This window comes from Podarcis raffonei, chromosome 1 (genome assembly GCF_027172205.1).
Source record: "Podarcis raffonei isolate rPodRaf1 chromosome 1, rPodRaf1.pri, whole genome shotgun sequence".
NCBI lineage: Eukaryota > Metazoa > Chordata > Lepidosauria > Squamata > Lacertidae > Podarcis > Podarcis raffonei.
Window position 1 is genome coordinate 61,040,704 of NC_070602.1, and position 18,027 is coordinate 61,058,730.

The 18,027-nt window shown below is 42.7% G+C and overlaps 1 protein-coding gene across 3 annotated transcripts in view; it reads left to right on the plus strand.

Moving 5' to 3' along the window:
- The window catches only part of GAS2 (growth arrest specific 2), a 123,746-nt gene that overhangs the window by 20,708 nt on the left and 85,011 nt on the right, over positions 1 to 18,027 (plus strand). For all 3 annotated transcript variants that reach the window (XM_053389339.1, XM_053389330.1, XM_053389348.1), the window contains one exon: positions 10,054 to 10,178. In XM_053389339.1, the coding sequence (XP_053245314.1) occupies positions 10,054 to 10,178 (125 nt within the window). The remainder of the gene's footprint in view (positions 1 to 10,053; positions 10,179 to 18,027) is intronic.

Here is an 18,027-nt window from a genome sequence, read left to right on the forward strand (position 1 = left end):
CACACCCAGACTACAAAGCTGTGTCTTCAGGGCGACTGTTACCCCATTCACCACAGGCTGAATCCCCAGGCCCTGCTCCACCTTCTGACCGACCAAGGGTACCTCAGGTTGTTCACCCACATTAAATGTCCGATGATTGCAATGTCTGCCTCAGAAATCCTTGGCAGGCTTTTTCAGTGTCTCATTAAGCATGCTAGTGGTTTCCTCCCCATACCTTCCACTCTCTTTCCACACACATAGATGTTCGGCGATCACTTGTAGTCGAGTAAGATTGTCTTCCATGAACATGGTCTTAACAGTAAGTACGTAAGTGACTGTGAAGGCCAATTCTGGATCCACACATCCTTCCACAGCGGGGCATAGGTTTCTGGGCAGGAATTGATCATGGTGAGGGTTTGCCAAGCGTGCCTTCTTCTTACCACATTTCTCCCTTTTGTCCTGAGTTCTCATAGATAGCAACATTATGAGACAGAACATACACCAGGACCTTATATAATAGCCTTCACAAGTGGGGACCAGCAGCACAATGTCGCTGCTGGAAGTTTGGGAAGCAGCTGTAGCTCGCTGCTTTCCTCCAGGAAAACACACTCTTTACTGCTGAATTGCAGCAAAAGTCACTCTGTGAAAAGCCCATTTGATGTTTGCTCTGATTCAGCAAAGAGCCAGTTTTCCCCAGGGAAAGTGGCAGGACAAGCAGAAGTGCAGACGAGCCCCAAGTTATGTATTTCCAATAATAAACAACTTTGTTATTTTCTTTCACTACAAGCATCTCTCTGTGTGAGATTAAAACAGGTAAAGTCTGCTCTCTAACAAAAGTTCACACACCATATGCTGCTTACTCTTAATATTAAAGAACTCTAGGGCTGAACAGCAGCACCCCACTTCCAACAGTTACAGCATATCCTCACTCTTGTTCAGGGTTCCAGCCTGCCATTCAGGGAGTGATATTTCAGACATTTGCATGACTTCAGATCAGAGGAAATTAGACATTTTAAATGTTTCTGTGCTGGAACCAACCTAACAGCATAGTCCTAAGCATGTCTATTCAGAAGTAAGTCCTATTTAATGCAGTGGGGCTTATTCCAAGGTAAGTGAGATAAGGTTTGTAGCTTAAATTAATTCCAGATGAAATTAATGTGACTTAACTTATGATCATTTCCCCCCATTAATTTCAATGACCTAAGTGAAACTAATTTAATCTAGATCCAATTTATGTTCATCACAGCAAGTGAAGACAGTTCATGTCTGAAATACAGAATTTATTAATGTTTAGCACACAGCATGCAATTTAGATCTTTCTGTGTCCTTGTTCAGACATATGTATATGTACTTTCATGTTCTTGTCTCTCTGTGTGTAAGTGTGTAAGTGATATGTAGCTTGAAAGACTGTTAAGGCATCCAGCCTACTCAATCTATTTACTGTCTCATTTTAATTGCATGATGCTAGCAAGTACTTTCCTGTGATCTCCTGCTGCTCCGCCTCCTCATCTTTTCCTCCTGTTCCAGCAGTTTTGTTCTTTTTTTCCTGCTTTGCTCTTTTTTTTCTGGTCAAGCTGCTCCATCTACAACCATTTGCTTCTGCACATCTTTCCTCTAATTCATATTCATCAGAAAGTGGCTACCTAGGACAGAAATAATGTGCTTAAAAGCAGGCGTTTCCTTCTCCTTCCCCAAAGGTGCAGATTGTATAGTTTCATCTGCTACGGATGTCTGGTGCAGCATAGTGGCAAGAGAATCAGGAAGGCCCAGCTTTGTGTCTTCCCTCTACTATGAACTCATTAAGTAGCCTTAGACACTTTCTCTTAACCTCAGTCCCCTCACCTGCAATATGGGAGACAATGACACCGAATGCATAACACACTGTGAACACCTGAAAATGCCATACAAATATTACGTATTGGTGATGGTTTCTCCATTCACCAGAAGCTATAGCATCCTGGGATAAAGCTTACATATAAAAGCATCTGTGTTGAAACACACAATTATACTAGCACATTGGCTTTCCTCCTTTCTTTCATTAATATGCCCTTTCCATCCATTTCCCTGCTGAGGAAGGTCTGGATTTTCAGGTGAGGTTGGTAACCAAATATCCTCTCCCAGGCAGACAGCTCTTTCCCTCCCATATTATAATTTAGAGAAAGAACAGGACTGACTGCCGGGGATTAAAAAGGTGTGCAAGCATTTTGTTAGAATGAGTAATGGACACATCTAACACTTCAAAGCTCCGGGAAGAGTTTATAACTCCTAAAACGTCTGCCCTGTGTGCTCATTTTGACATGGATCAGGACAGAGGGGAGGGGGAAGAGCTTTCTGTCTTGAGTTCCAAGGACCATTTCCAACCCTTTAAACCAGAGCTGGGGGACTTCTGCTGCTCTCCAGATGTTGTTGGGACTCCAACTCCCATTAACCCCAGTAAGCATAGTCAATGGAGAAGGATGGTGGGAGCTGGAGTCCAGGAACATCAGGGGGGTGGTGTCACAGGTTCCCAAGCTCTGCTTGAAGCTGGAATTCCCAAAGTTGCATTTGCTCCCCTTTTACTTGGATACAGAGATCTCTAGTTTTGGGGATGGTGCCAGAACAAGGATTTTGTGGCTTGAACATAAAACATACAGCTTTAATATTAAATGAGAAAATCCTACAGAGAGGGCTTTGTTTGCATTCCTGAGCAGGCAGATTTCACATGGACAAAGTCAAACATGAAATCAGCAAGGGAGCATGCATAGCAACTTGAGGCTCTGACATACCACACCAAATTTTAATTCTTTATAAAGCTTCACAGGAGGGTTGGCACTCAGAAAGGGTATCTTTGGGATTCCAGTGCAGGCAACTCTGTTTTAATTATGAAACAATATAGTAAGGCATTATTAACATGGATAAACGGTCTTTTGGAAGCAAAATATATTTGTGATTCTGGTATGCATATCTAGTCTACAGGCCCATTGAATTCCATATAGCAATAGCTAGCTATGTAGTTCAGTTTGCACTGTAATGGGAATCTACCTAATTTGCACTTCCAAACCAATACATGATTCAAAATGAAGCTATTCTTTGAAATTCAGTTTTCTGGATTTTGTGATGCTGTGCTCCAGAGAAATATGCATATACTTTTGTATGTGTATGAGAGAGAGAGAACTTGCTCAAAACACAAACACCCCCCCAAAAAACCCTGTATATTTTAGAAGTGTGCATGAGATTGTGTATGATTTTCATGCATTTTTTTTAAAAAAAGCAAAGTGATGTGATAATGAATGGAACTAAATTTAAAACTGAAAAAAGTAAAAAATGAAGGAAACTCAAACAGACAGATTCCTCCATCCCTATGCTTCCTCTTCTAGCTCCACCACCCTCAGCTGCATAAGGCCTTCCAGCTTATGGAGGGTAGGGAGAAAGTAGGGACATTCCATTCTATATCAGTATCACTGCTAATTAGTTGTATTTATTGAGAGTGGCTGGGGAAACCCAGCCAGATTGGTGGGGTATAAATTATTGTTGTTGTTGTTGTTGTTGTTGTTGTTGTTGTTGTTGTTGTTATTGATTTTCTTTTCCCCTCCGGCTTCCCTAAATGCAATACATAAGCTCAAATATTTCTGTGTTTAAAATGCTGCCGTTTTGTGTGTTTTCTCTAATAATTTTTGTACCTGACCAGGAGGTAATGATCAAGCGGTAATAATGATGTAGAATGGAATCTCTCTATTTTCATCTGAGGAATGTTGGAGGGTATGCTGTTTGAAGCTGTATTAAATGACTCTGCAAAAAACAACAACAACACACAATGCCTTCTGGAATCACAGTTGTACTACATAACATATTTTTCATTAGTTACAGATGTTGAATGCAAAAACCCATTCACTTTGTAATAAGTACTTCATCTTGGTTTACAAAATGTAATAATCAAACCATAAATGTGTGCCAGACTATAAAATAATCTATGTGGGCTTAGATGGTGTTGGTAGAAGCATCTCTCCCAGCATCAGATTAACTTATAAAATAAAAAATTGCTCTATATTTATCAAATCAACCCAAAAGGTAGGACAGACCCATAAATCCTGAGACAATATATTCATTTAGAAAAATGACCATTTCATTCGGGCTGGAAAGTGTAAAAAAACAGCAGCCCAAAACTATGCTAAATGGAATGTCATTTGTGACAATTACACTATACACAAATGTATCAATCTCTATTCAAAGCAGTGAGTAGATCCAGATTTTATTAAAATGTTAAATTCCAAGGAAAGAAATATGAAACTGCTCTGATGAAACAGATAGTTTTTGCAAAGTGAAGAATGTCGGGGAAATAGCTTTCTGTGCTGTTGGCTGTTGTTTGCACACTAACCTGGCAGTTTGAGCAGCTGGCATAGAGGTGACCTTGAAAATACAGATTTCCTTTCTCCCTGCATTATTTCTACTATGTACTGCTCAGGTGGGTCATATGCCTATTATCACACAGGTGATATCACACACTCCCCATTCTGGAAATCTGCAGGCTTCATGGCATATGGATTACTCAAATACTAGCCATGTGTATGTTGATGTTGTAACATGCTGTGCAGCATATAGTATATGAAATCCCACTTCAGAATTGCCATCTGAATCTGAGCATATCATTTTCCTATTGTTTCCGATTGAGAGCTGAGCCCTATTATCTCAGAAGCAGGCCCAAGGCAATTTGTGACAGCTTGCTGGTTGAAAGCTAATGCTGTACTGTATATCCTATTTTGTTTTGGTAACAGCAGAGACTGTTATGGTCTCAGTTCCTTTGAAAAAATAAAGTTTTCTGGGAAGAAGATACAAAAAATGATTTAAATATTAAACTTGAGGAAATGCAAGCATCGCTTATAGAGGATCTCTCCAAAGACAGAGGCTACTTTAGAATTATGAATTATCTGCTTTCTATGTAATTCTAACTTGCTATTTGCTGTGCAAACAAGTGTGCCTCTCTTCAGTTGTCTTCTTTACTTTTATTCAGCTAGTGAAAAAAGAATAATTTGCAATAATTTAAATGCCAAGCCTGTTAAATCTATTTTTTATTTGTTACTTAAACTTGCAATTTGGGGTGCCAAGTTAAGAAAATCTGTGATTTCTGCATTGTTATTGCACTCGTTTTATTTTTGGACTTAGCTTTTGGGCTGGCTACAACATGAAAACCACAAAACGCACAAGATAACATATCAGTTGACAAATTTAACCAATGAAAACATAAACTGAAGCCTCTTTTATTTATTGAAAGTTGAACCCAAGCCACTCAAACCCCAGCTAAAACAGAGAGCTTTTTAAAACTTCCAAAAGTGATTTTTGCTGAGGTTTCGGTGAGATGCGACACACTTGCTAACAAATCATTGTCATCATAACTTGGGACACAGAGTCAGGGCTGGCCCAAACTTTTTACTGTTTGATGTAGAACAGCAAACTGATTCTCCCCCATGTGTATCATACCCAAGTCTGTCCAAATTTTGGCACCTTAGACAAATTAAAAAACCACAAGTTTTTCTCCCTAAGAATAAAAATAGTATAATAAACATAAATGAAACAAAAAAGCGCTGTACTCTCAGGGCACCCAAAATCAGATGCCTGAGGTGGTTGCTTTGCCAGCCTTGGTAGGGCCAGCCTTGCTTATGAGGGAACACATTCTCCTTCTGCTGATAGAGAACAATGAAGGACAGCAGCTATATAACACAGTGAACACTTTCTGGCTGCTCTGTGGAGGTACTGGGTGGGGGTCTGGGATTCAATTCAGTTCACATTTAAAGGTGAAGCTAACTAATTTGCACTTTCCACAGCAATATGTGAACCAAAACACAGCTGATCTTTGAAATTGGCACTTCTCTGAATTTTTTCAGTGCCGTTCTCTAGTCAACTAGTGTGTACAAAAATGCATATATTAGGGTGAAATGTGCATATAAACACACACACACAAAACCACCATACAAAATATTAGGGAGAATTGCTTTGCAAAAATGTGTAACTAAGGCAAAATTGGATATAAAAATGTGTATATTATGGGAAATTTGCACTAAAATGCTGGTGAATTTTCATGAGGAGCTTTTTTTTGTTTTTTAAAATCACAAACTGATGTGGAGAACAGAAGTGAAGATGGGTAAAAACGAGAAGCTGAAATGGATAGGTGTATTTTCCCATCCCTAGATCTGTACCAACTGTATGTAGGAAACATATCTGGCTATTTCTGGCAGGCTCAGGCCCACCCCATCCAGCTTGGTCTCTCTGGGCCCCTGCTGCATAGTTTACTCTGAGAAAGAGTATGATGGTGCTGCCAATGGGAACTTGGGAGCAAGGGACATGGTATATACATACTGTATAGACAAGGCAATGGAGGTGAGGAACTGAGCTTGAGTTCACTCAGTGCTCTGCTCTCTTGGTGCAAATAGGGCTGGGTGGTTCTGATCTTTAATCAGATGGTATTTCTAAATTGCAGTATCATATTGAAATGGAACAAAGGCCCTTTTGATAGAATGTGTGAGGATTCAAACTGGGGAGGATGCATAGGCTGCATGCAAGCTCTGCCCTCAGTGATCCCACACTTTCTTCCACAGACTGGTCTACAGGGAGATTCTAAACACATTCAGAATCCCTTCTTTGATCAGGAGCCCTGAATATAATAATAATAATAATAATAATAATAATAATAATAATAATAATAATAATTTATTATTTATACCCCGCCCATCTGGCTGGGCCTCCCCAGCCACTCTGGGCGGCTTCCATAAAAACCAAAAATACAGTAAAATATCACACGTTAAAAACTTCCCTGAACAGGGCTGCCTTAAGATGTCTTCTGAATGTCAGGTAGTTGTTTATCTCTTTGACATCTGCTGGAAGGGCATTCCACAGGGCGGGCGCCACTACCGAGAAGGCCCTCTGCCTGGTTCCCTGTAGCTTTGCTTCTCGCAATGAGGGAACCGCCAGAAGGCCCTCGGCGCTAGACCTCAGCGTCCGGGCAGAATGATGGGGGTGGAGACGCTCCTTCAGGTATACTGGACCGAGGCCGTTTAGGGCTTTAAAGGTCAGCACCAACACTTTGAATTGTGCTCGGAAACGTACTGGGAGCCAATGTAGGTCTTTCAAGACCGGTGTTATATGGTCTCGGCGGCCGCCCCCAGTCACCAGTCTAGCTGCTGCATTCTGGATTAGTTGTAGTTTCCGAGTCACCTTCAAAGGTAGCCCCACGTAGAGCGCATTGCAGTAATCCAAGCGGGAGATAACCAGAGCATGCACCACTCTGGCGAGACAGTCCGCAGGCAGATAGGGTCTCAGCCTGCGTACCAGATGGAGCTGGTAAACAGCTGCCCTGGACACAGATTTGACCTGTGCCTCCATGGACAGCTGTGAGTCCAAAATGACTCCCAGGCTGCGCACCTGGTCCTTCAGGGGCACAGTTACCCCATTCAGGACCAGGGAATCCTCCACACCTGCCCGCCTCCTGTCCCCCAAAAACAGTACTTCTGTCTTGTCAGGATTCAACCTCAATCTGTTAGCCGCCATCCATCCTCCAACCGCCTCCAGACACTCACCCAGGACCTTCACCGCCCTCACTGGTTCTGATTTAAAAGAGAGGTAGAGCTGGGTATCATCCGCATACTGATGAACACCCAGCCCAAACCTCCTGATGATCTCTCCCAGCGGCTGCATGTAAATGTTGAAAAGCATGGGGGAGAGGACAGAACCCTGAGGCACCCCACAAGTGAGAGCCCAGGGGTCTGAACACTCATCCCCCACCACCACTTTCTGAACACGGCCCAGGAGGAAGGAGCGGAACCACTGTATGACAGTGCCCCCAGCTCCCAGCCCCTCAAGACGGTCCAGAAGGATGTTATGGTCGATGGTATCAAACGCCGCTGAGAGATCCAGCAGAACTAGGAAACAGCTCTCACCTTTGTCTCTAGCCCGCCGGAGATCATCAACCAGTGCGACCAAGGCAGTTTCAGTCCCATGATGAGGCCTGAATCCCGACTGGAAGGGATCCAAATGGTCCGCTTCTTCCAGGCGTGCCTGGAGTTGTTCGGCAACCGCTCGCTCAATCACCTTGCCCAAGAATGGAAGATTTGAGACTGGGTGATAGTTGGCCATCGTGGCCGCATCTAAAGATGGTTTTTTAAGAAGCGGTTTAATAACCGCCTCTTTCAGCGGGTCTGGGAAGGCTCCCTCACGGAGGGAAGCATTCACCACCCCACGAAGCCCATCGCCCAGTCCTTCCCGGCTAGCTTTTATAAGCCAGGATGGGCAAGGATCCAGGAGACAGGTGGTTGGTCTCACTCGTCCAAGCAGCCTGTCCACATCCTCGGAGGTAACAGATTGGAACTGATCCCACTCAACTTGACTAGACAGAACTCTAGCACTCTCCCGCCCCGGCCCTGCTCCCACGGTGGAGTCTACTTCTTCCCGAATCTGAGCGATTTTATCTGCAAAAAACTTTGCAAAATCATTGCAGGAGAACATGTGGCCCATACTGGGCCCCGATGTTGCAGGTGGTTCCGCTAAATTGTGAACCACCTGAAAAAGTCTCCTGCTGCTGTTTTCTGCAGATGCAATAGAGGCGGTGAAGAAATTCTTCTTCGCCATCGCTATCGCCACTTGGTAGGCTCGACGTTGAGCTCTAACCTGTGTCCGGTCAGATTCGGAATGAGTTATCCGCCACCGGCGCTCTAGCCGTCTCAACGATTGTTTCATTGCCCTCAGATCCATGGAAAACCACGGGGCTGTCCGGGCTCCATGCAATCGGAGAGGGCGCTTCGGAGCCAAACAGTCAATAGCCCTGGTTAGGATTCCTTAACAGATGTAAGTGTGGAACTGTATTCAACTGTGCTCAGTCCTCAAAGGTTAGGAGTGGCACATCCACGCTCCCTACCCCGTTTGAGCACTTACATGTTCTTTGGAACACCTGAAGGAATCCTGCATATAGGTTCTGTAGGAAAGCTATTGCACATGACTGCTGCCCATATCTGTTACAAAATGGAAATGGATAAAGCATTGAAAACTGAAACAAAGAAAACCTTATCCCAAGACTCACCTCAGTTCTGTGCTTTTTGTTCTTGACAGGTAATGAAAGCAAACAAAATACATTAGACTGTCTTCTCAGGCACATATGACATTAGTTGGTTTAGTCATTCTGGCAGCCTTCCCCAGAATACATAATAATTCATCAATGGAGGGGTGGGGAAAGTCTCTCTCTCTCTCTCTCTCTCTCTCTCTCTCTCTCTCTCTCTCTCTCTTTTCCTCACCATTTTCAAGCAAGTAAGTTTTTCTTCTGCAGTAAAATCTTTTAGAAAGTCTTCTTGAGCAGGTCTAAATGATCATGATGAAACAGATGGACGAGGCAAATTCTATGGCTGTTAGTAACAGCTCCTTTCCACACAATTTGCCACTGAAAAATAGTGCCAGGAGCTTGGGCACTATGAAATTCATTCTACTGATGGTCTCATATTGTCCCCGGTTGGCACTCTGCTTCCAGACATGGAAACTAGTTGTAATTCAGTTAATGGCTTTGCAGTGCTTAGTGCAGACAATGTTCCAGCCAAAGGTTTCCTAGCTGCATCCTGGTTATTTTCCTGCCTTTCCTCTTTTATTATTGCAGTTTTTCATTGTTATTTCTTAAGGAACCAATTCCATGTTTATCCACACATTAAAATTGATTTCTTTAAAAACTCACCACCACATTGACTTTTTTCATTTTATCTGCAGACATTGAGAAGTAGAGAGAAGCAGGGTAGTCTTCACCTTACACAACTCCAACTATTTCACAATCCTATAATCATGGCTCGCTCACAGAGAGAGAAACCATATTTCAAAAAATATTAATACAATAATGTGCCTGCTCCACTTACCTTTTGGGTCCATAATCAGAGGTTTATTCTAAAAACAACTCCACTATTTATTTTCAACAGCTGGTGACCATGTACTTTGATAATATGACATCAGATTCCTTTTAAAGACGCAACTATAATTTGGCACAAACTAAAATTGCAATATAACCATACCTGCTCAGAACATTGGTAATTGTCAAAGCTGATGCTGAATGCTGTTATTTTTATTCCATTTCAGGAAAGGAAATAACAGCTGAGACCTTCATGGAGAAATTGGATAATGGGGCTTTGCTCTGTCGGCTAGCGGAGACTTTACAGGAGAAATTTAAAGAAAACTGCATTGAGGTCAACAAGATTAGAAAGGTAAATGTTGGTTAAATCATGAGACAGCATGAACAATCATTTCTTTGAAAAAGTTTAATAGCCTTCAATATTTCTAGCTACAATGACCCACCTTTAATGTTTTATCTTTACTTGTCATCTTTCTTCTTCCCTCTAAAATGATCGTGGCAGCATTGATACAAACAACTTTAGTCAAGGCACAACTCAGTTTCAAGCCACAATTTAGGAGCTGAAAAAGAATGTCATTGCCACACTAGACATTTAGTGCTACACTTTGTTCACTCCCTTTTTAATGGGGCATCTCCATAACTTAGAATTAAATCAGAGCCATCCTGTGTTACCCCTGTGTTCCTCCCATCTTTTTTTCAGACTGAAGAAAATCTAACTTTTTCATTGAGCTACTAATATCCCCAGGGGTGGTTCACCTTAGCACTAGAGTACCCAATGTGGTACCCCCCCCCAAATCAAGGCCTGCTGCCCTTCCTCTTTCCTTCTTTCTGGTAGGGGATGCATACTTTTTTTGTGCCCCCCCCCCAGTGTAGTTAGTGGGTGGCTCACTAGACCAGACGGATAGGAGGTTGTCTGCTATTGATGGAATTACAATTCCTGTAAAGAAGTGTGCATGCAACTTGGATACATCTGGATCCATTGCTGTCACTTGAGGCTCTGGTGGCCTTGGGGGCAGGGATTGCTTTCCATCAGATCACAGGTCATAGACCCAATAATTGACAGGTAGCAGATCTCTAAGGATTCAGACTCTTTAATAATTTCTAGACCTATTGCTGGGATCCTTTTACATGGAAATGCAAGGAGCTGAATACAGAAGCTTCTACATGAAAAACATATGGAGCAATGTCCTCCTTTAGCATCTCATTCACTGCATGTCAGGCTATGCCTAATGACACTTTCCGACTGTCACTATTTTTTGAGCAATAGTCCTGCTAAGGCCTTTGATCACAGGAAAAAATAATGAAGTGAATTGATGAGTTACACACCGAAGTCCATCATAGTTTAATAATAACAATAATAATTTATTATTTATACCCCGCCCATCTGGTTGGGTTTCCCTAGCCACTCTGGGAGGCTTCCAACAAAACACTAAATTACCTAACATATTAAACATTAAAAGCTTCCCTAAACAGGGCTGCCTTCAGATGTCTTCTAAAAGTTTGGTAGTTATTTTTCTCTTTGACATCTGGTGGGAGGGCGTTCCACAGGGCGGGTGCCACTACTGAGAAGGCCCTCCGCCTGGTTCCCTGTACCTTGGCTTCTCACAGTGAGGGAACTGCCAGAAGACCCTCAGCTCTGGACCTCAGTGTCCGGGCAGAACGATGGAGGTGGAGACGCTCCTTCAGGTAACGACTTCATCTTGCCCTCCCGGGACTTTGCATCCCATGCTGGAATATGACAATGCTGAGTTCACATTTCCCTTTTCACTGGAGTCATTTGGATTTCACAGAGTCCTTTTCTTTCACCGTGGTCTGTGGGAGTCATGTGAATGAGATTAGAAAACCTCACTCCAAAGCTATGCAGTGTGTGTGTGTTATTTCACATTCTGTAGCGTAAGAGCGCAAAGAAATGGCAGCGTAATGGCCTTTGTGTTGTTGCCAATTGTTATGGAGGCATCCCTTCCCCACCCCCCTGTTTCACACTGTAATTCCCTGTGTAGAAAGTCTCAGGCAGCAGACTCCACAACTGGAAAATGTGGGCCTCGGTGCCAAGAACGTTATCCGAGAATAAGAGTGCATGAAATTCGGCATAGTATGGATTCCATATTACCCCCTCGAACCATTAGCCTCTGCCGCATTCATAATATACGTGCTGTCATGGAGCCATGAGGCTGTGCAGGGATTGAGAAGCATAGTATGGCTTTCATCCAGCTGCTACCTTAAAGATGGCTTTTTGCGGCAGGCAGCTGGGCCTCTTAGACACTTCAGCTGCTATTAAAATAGATAAAGCACTCTGGATATATATATATATATATATATATATATATATATATATATATATTTGTAGGTAGGTGTGGGCTGATACAAAAAGTGAAACAGCTGCCAGAGGAACTGTGCTGGAGACAGCAGCCAGGCTGCAGCTGATTGAGGGGGCGGCTGTCAGTGTATGAGAAGGCCAGAGCAGGGAGAGAATATTACAAGTCAGTATTTTCATAAGCTTGAAGGAGTATGGGTGATTTCTGCATACTGTGTCAGGGCTGAAAAAATTCTCCCTGAGATATACCCTGTCAGTCACTGGCTTTTCTATACCCCCCCTCCAATCAATTAAAGCACTACCGCTGAACCTCCTGAAAGCATTCCTTAAAAACAGTAATGGAAGTTCTCTGTGTATGGCCAAGTCACACAGCTTTGGATGCAAAAGAATAAGCTCTTAGGCATGCACATTGGATCTCATTGATGGGTATCTGCTCCTCATTGATGAGTAGGCCAAGGAGGAGATGTCTTTTAATTATATGGGGAAAGAAACGCACAGTGAGATTTACTGGGATGAATCAAAACGGCAGGCTCCCATGCTGGAGGTTATGTGATTCAGCACATAAACAGAAAAGGTGTGGGAAACAAAGCTTGGGAAAATGAGATGTGAAATTGCACAAATTTGGGAATTTGCAGTGTCAGTGAACTCAAGAGCCCTTCAATCTGCCATTTCATGTACCTGGCATCAGAAAAAAAGGAACCACACAGTATATGTGACTAGAGGTATCTGTTATGGTGAATCAGGGCACCTGGCACCCCCAAAACAGTTCCATCGGAAATCAATGCAGTGATAATTAAAGCATTGCCTCAGTGGGGCCAGGGCAAAGCCTAGTCTCAAATCCTGGAGTACTATCTCCAGTCAGTGTAGACACACTAAGATAGATGGACCAATGGTCTGACTCTGTGTAGCCCATCTGGGAGAAGGAAAACTGCGATCCTAAACCTCCTCTGCAGGAGAAGAAAAGGCTAAGCAGTAAACCCTACACAAATCTGGAGTGGAGATGGCACCTTGTCCACCTCCTTCTGGTCAACTTCCTATGTTCTGCGATACCTATGACACAGTTCTTTGGAGACAAGGATTGCTGACATGAGTGTTTACCATATAATCAGGCCAACCATGTAGGAGGCTGGCGTGTACCTCAGTGGCGTGTGACTGAAGCCAAATGGAATTTATTTTCATGGCAAGTCAGCTGTAGTGTTGACATGATATTTGAATAGATCTTTATTGTTTCTAAATGCTGTGGTTGAGCTTTCAAGCAGCAGCGTTTTTAATATAGGTGTTCAGAACCAAAATATAAATAGGCGTTAGATGCTCAAGCTGCTATTTACCTTAACCAAATTGCTGTTTTCAGAACAAAGAAACACAATTATTAATATTTTCAAAGCTAATGTTAATTGGATTTAAAGACATAGCAATCTTTTAGGAGACAAACTAGCAAAAAAGGAGCATTGCCTTGAGAAGTATAAAACTTCTAAAGCATTATATTTCCTTGCAAAAGCAAAAATTAAATTAGCAAAACATAGGATTTTCTCTTCCTTATTTGTCAATAAGCGTTCATGTGGTTTTGAACAGAAACAAAAGGTTGAGCTTTTCTAATGATTGCATTTGGTGAGTTTCTGCTTGTCGTAGAACAATTCAAAGGTACTGCTGGAGGGTAAAGTGGCAGTTCCGGGGAAACTGAACATTCATTTTGCAAGAGTTGAAATCATGTTAACGATGTTCCCTAGAGGGTCAGAAGACCTGGTCTTTTGCCCTCTTGAAGACAGTGTTATCTTCAAAGTTGTGGAGGGCTTTGGTGACACTCATATTTCATCTTCGCAGTGACTCACTTGGGATGACTAATGCTATAAGGTACTGGTGATGTCAGTCAGATAAGCACCATCTGGCATTAAGTGTGGTCCTGTATGGCTCCACCTTTGATTGCAAAGGAGAGAGAAAAATCGGCTTCCTTTGCATATTTCCTTTCTTGCTGACATGCTTTCAGAGGCCACGACAGCGTAGGGGTGCATCATTATCTCCTTCTCAAACTGATGGAATGCAAGAAAGTGTACTGGTCCTGTCAAACTCAATTTGAGAACGGCTGCCTCCATAGTAGAAAGGCACTGGGAATAGTCTCCATCGAAGCATCTGTATGCAAAGTTCCCGATAGCAAGACTATAAGGGTCCCATTGTGAACAATCTGGGACAACTGGGGAACTGGGAGTTCACATTAGGGGCATGAAATTTCCATGAGTCATGTGGCACACGTTTGGTTTTGTCTGCAGACATGCCTGGAGCTGCTTCTCTAGATAGACATTAAGGAATATTTTGCAAATACAAGCCCCCTTGTTAAGTACGTTCGTGCAAGAATTGTGTTTTTTCATGTCACTGGTGTCCAAAGTTTTTAGGCCAGACACCACAATGCCTTTTTTCTTAACTCAGAGTTCTCTGTACTGGGAAGCAACAATCCCTAACGCCTTCTATCACAGAATGCTGATGTAAACCTTCTGAAGCATCTGGTGTGTTTGGAACTGTTTGGAAACCACTGTCCTATGCTGCTTCTTGGGAGAAAAGCAATGGCAAACCTAGACAGCATCCTAAAAAGTAGAGACATCACCTTGCCAACAAACGTCTGTATAGTTAAAGCTATGGTTTTCTCAGTAGTGATGTATGGAAGTGAGAGCTGGACCATCAAGAAGGCTGATCGCCGAAGAATTGATGCTTTTGAATTATGGTGCTGGAGGAGACTCTTGAGAGTCCCACGGACTGCAAGAAGAACAAACCTATCCATTCTTAAGGAAATTAGCCCTGAATGCTCACTGGAAGGACAGATCCTGAAGCTGAGACTTCAATACTTTGGCCACCTCATGAGAAGAGAAGACTCCCTGGAAAAGACCCTGATGTTGGGAAGGATGGAGGGCACAAGAAGGGGATGACAGAGGACGAGATGGTTGGATAGTGTTCTCGAAGCTACCAGCATGAGTTTGACCAGACTGCGGGAGGCAGTGGAAGACAGGAGTGCCTGGCGTGCTCTGGTCCATGGGGTCACGAAGAGTCGGACATGACTAAACAACTAAACAACAACAACAAGAACATGCTGCTATTCTACGCTTTTGTTTGGCCAATTTATACATTAGAGCTGCCACATGAATTTTTAAATTTGTTGAATGTGGCTATTTATTATTGTTATTAATAATAATCTATTATTTTATTATCTATTTATCATGTTGTTAATTACATTATAATGTTAATTCTAATACTATCACCAACTGTCTGGGTGCTGGTACGAGTCATGCAGCTGGGCTGATTTGCTACATTTGCTACAGGCAGAGGGCCTTCTCGGTGGTGGTGCCTGCCCTGTGGAACACCCTCCCATCAGATGTCAAGGAAATAAACAACTATCTGACTTTTAGAAGACATCTGAAGGCAGCCCTGTTTAGGGAAGTTTTTAATGTCTGATGTGTCAGGGAACTGCCATCGGAGCCTAGAGTGGAGGTAAGGCTCCCTAACGATGCAGGAGAAGGGACCAGCAGGGAGAGAGAGCAAACTTCCTTTGAGGAAGGAAATAGGAGGGACACCAGGAAGCAAGGGGAGACTGCGGAGGGAGGGCTCCGAGACTCTTCCACAGAGAGCAGCAGGGAGAGCCCCGGACCTCCGTTGGGCACGCCCACTCTGTGCAGGAGACTTCCGCGCAGAGAGGCTAGGCGGAGACTTGGGGTGAAAGAATTTTTATGTTGGAAGAAGTTCAGAAAACGCCCACTGACGGATTCTGCCAGCGACTGACACAGCCATGGAGAAAGGGCTGTCCAGCCAGGGAAAGGTTTAGCCAGGCAACGTTGCCTAGAGCTGCAGCACCCTTTACGCACAAGCAACCCCCAATTCCCTTTACATGATGTTTTATTGTATTTTTAATATTTTGTTGGAAGCCAACCAGAGTGGCTGGGGAAACCTAGCCAGATGGGTGGGGTATAAATAATAAATTATTATTATATGATTATTATATTGCATACCATCCTTTCCTTTTTTTTGGGGGGGGGGGTAATTTGCAGTAGCATGGGGGCAAAAGGCCTCAACTACCATAGCTGTCAACTTTTCCCTTTTCTTGCGAGGAATCCTATTCAGAATAAGGGAATTTCCCTTAAAAAAAAAGGAAAATGTTGACAGCTATGTCAACTACCTGGCAAGCTAATGCACCCAGAGGGGGCGGATTAAAGAACCTTCCATATGGAGCGTATTGTATCTCCAGGGGAGGGACCACAGCTCTGAATCTTATAAGTGGAAGGTCCCAGCTTTAATCCCAGTCTTCCCCCATGTTATTTTTTAAAGGGTCAGGTAGCAGGTAATGTGAAAGATGTGCCTAAGGCCTTGGAAGAACATTGCTAGTTGTAAATCACAGGAGACAATACTGAGCTAGATGAACTAGTCAGATCTGACACAAAGCAGGCAGTTACAGTGGCTGAACCAGTAGCATGTAGACTGATCCTTAAAGCCTTGATTGTTCACTGTTTCTAAAACTCTGATAATTAAGACCGTCCTAAATATCACAAGAGCAGGCTACTGGCAAGATGTTGTCCCTTGCTGAAAGAGCTGCACTGGTTGCTGATCTGCTACTGGGTAAAGTTATTGTGTTAATTCACAAAGCCTGAAATAACAAGACCTTGAAGAATGGCCTGATTCCTTATGGTCCACCTTGATCACTGAAATTCAAATTCAATTTGCATTTAAAGGTAAAGATACCTAATTCACCCTCCCCGAGACAGTCTAGGAACCGAAATGCAGCTACTCTTCAAAGTTTACACGTCTCTAAATTTTGCAGTGCAGTTCTGTAGCCAGGTAATGTGCACAGAAATGCACATTGCAGGACAAAGTGTGCATATAAATCAATATATTAGTGAAAGTCACATACAAAAATGCATTATATTAGAGGGAATTGCTTGCAAAGATACGTCTATCAAGAAAAATGTGCACAAAAATCCTGATGAATTTTCCTGAGAACTCTTTTTTTTTAAAAAAAGCAAACTGATGTAGAAATGTGGAGAACTGAATTTAAGACTGGAAAAAATAAATAATTGAGAGAAACTGAAATTGACAGATTCACCCATCCCTTATGGAGATGGGGCCCTCCATTTCAGCAGCATCCCACTTGCTTGAGGAAAGTTGAAAACTTTCATGGGACTTACTAATAACTAAGATAGGTTCAGGGCTGAAGATGTGGGATAGCTAAGTGGTTGACATTTCAGTTTAGCCATTCAACTCTTAAAAGGGCTCTTCGGTTCACTAACATGAAAATAATTGCAAAACATAGCCCAGGAATGTCCCTTCCCAGCGCTTCTCAACCCTACCAAAAAGCAACAAATAATACCTCTGTGTATGGATTTTTAGAGCCATTAAAACAGCATAAAGAAAATGTAATCATTCCAACCTGGATGAGGATTTAACAGTAGAGTGGATACGGAGGAATATAGTGATCATTTCTGAAGGGCCTGATTCCATTTTCCCCCTGCCTGTGAAACCTACCTGTGGGACGCCATGTGGTATTTGCATTATGACTAAATTTATATTCCAGCAGATTTAAGAGACAGGGAGATTCAGTGACAGTTATGTTAATAAATGCTGGGGATTTGTATAGTAGTAAATGGCTGGTTCTACCCATGTTATGGCTAATGACCTACTGCCCCCAAAACTGCAGGTTTATTATTATAGCAAGTGTGATTCTGTAAAAAAGTGATTCATATTGCAGGAGTCCATTTTGTAATTTTCTCCCAGTGGCTTGGATTTCATCTCCTTGCTCTCCAGGCCATATTTTACTTCTCCTGACAGATAGTTAATTTGAGAATTTCGCAGCTGTACAAACAAATTTAAAACGCCGAGGCATGTGTGGTATGCACAGAGCCCACGTTAGCTTGGA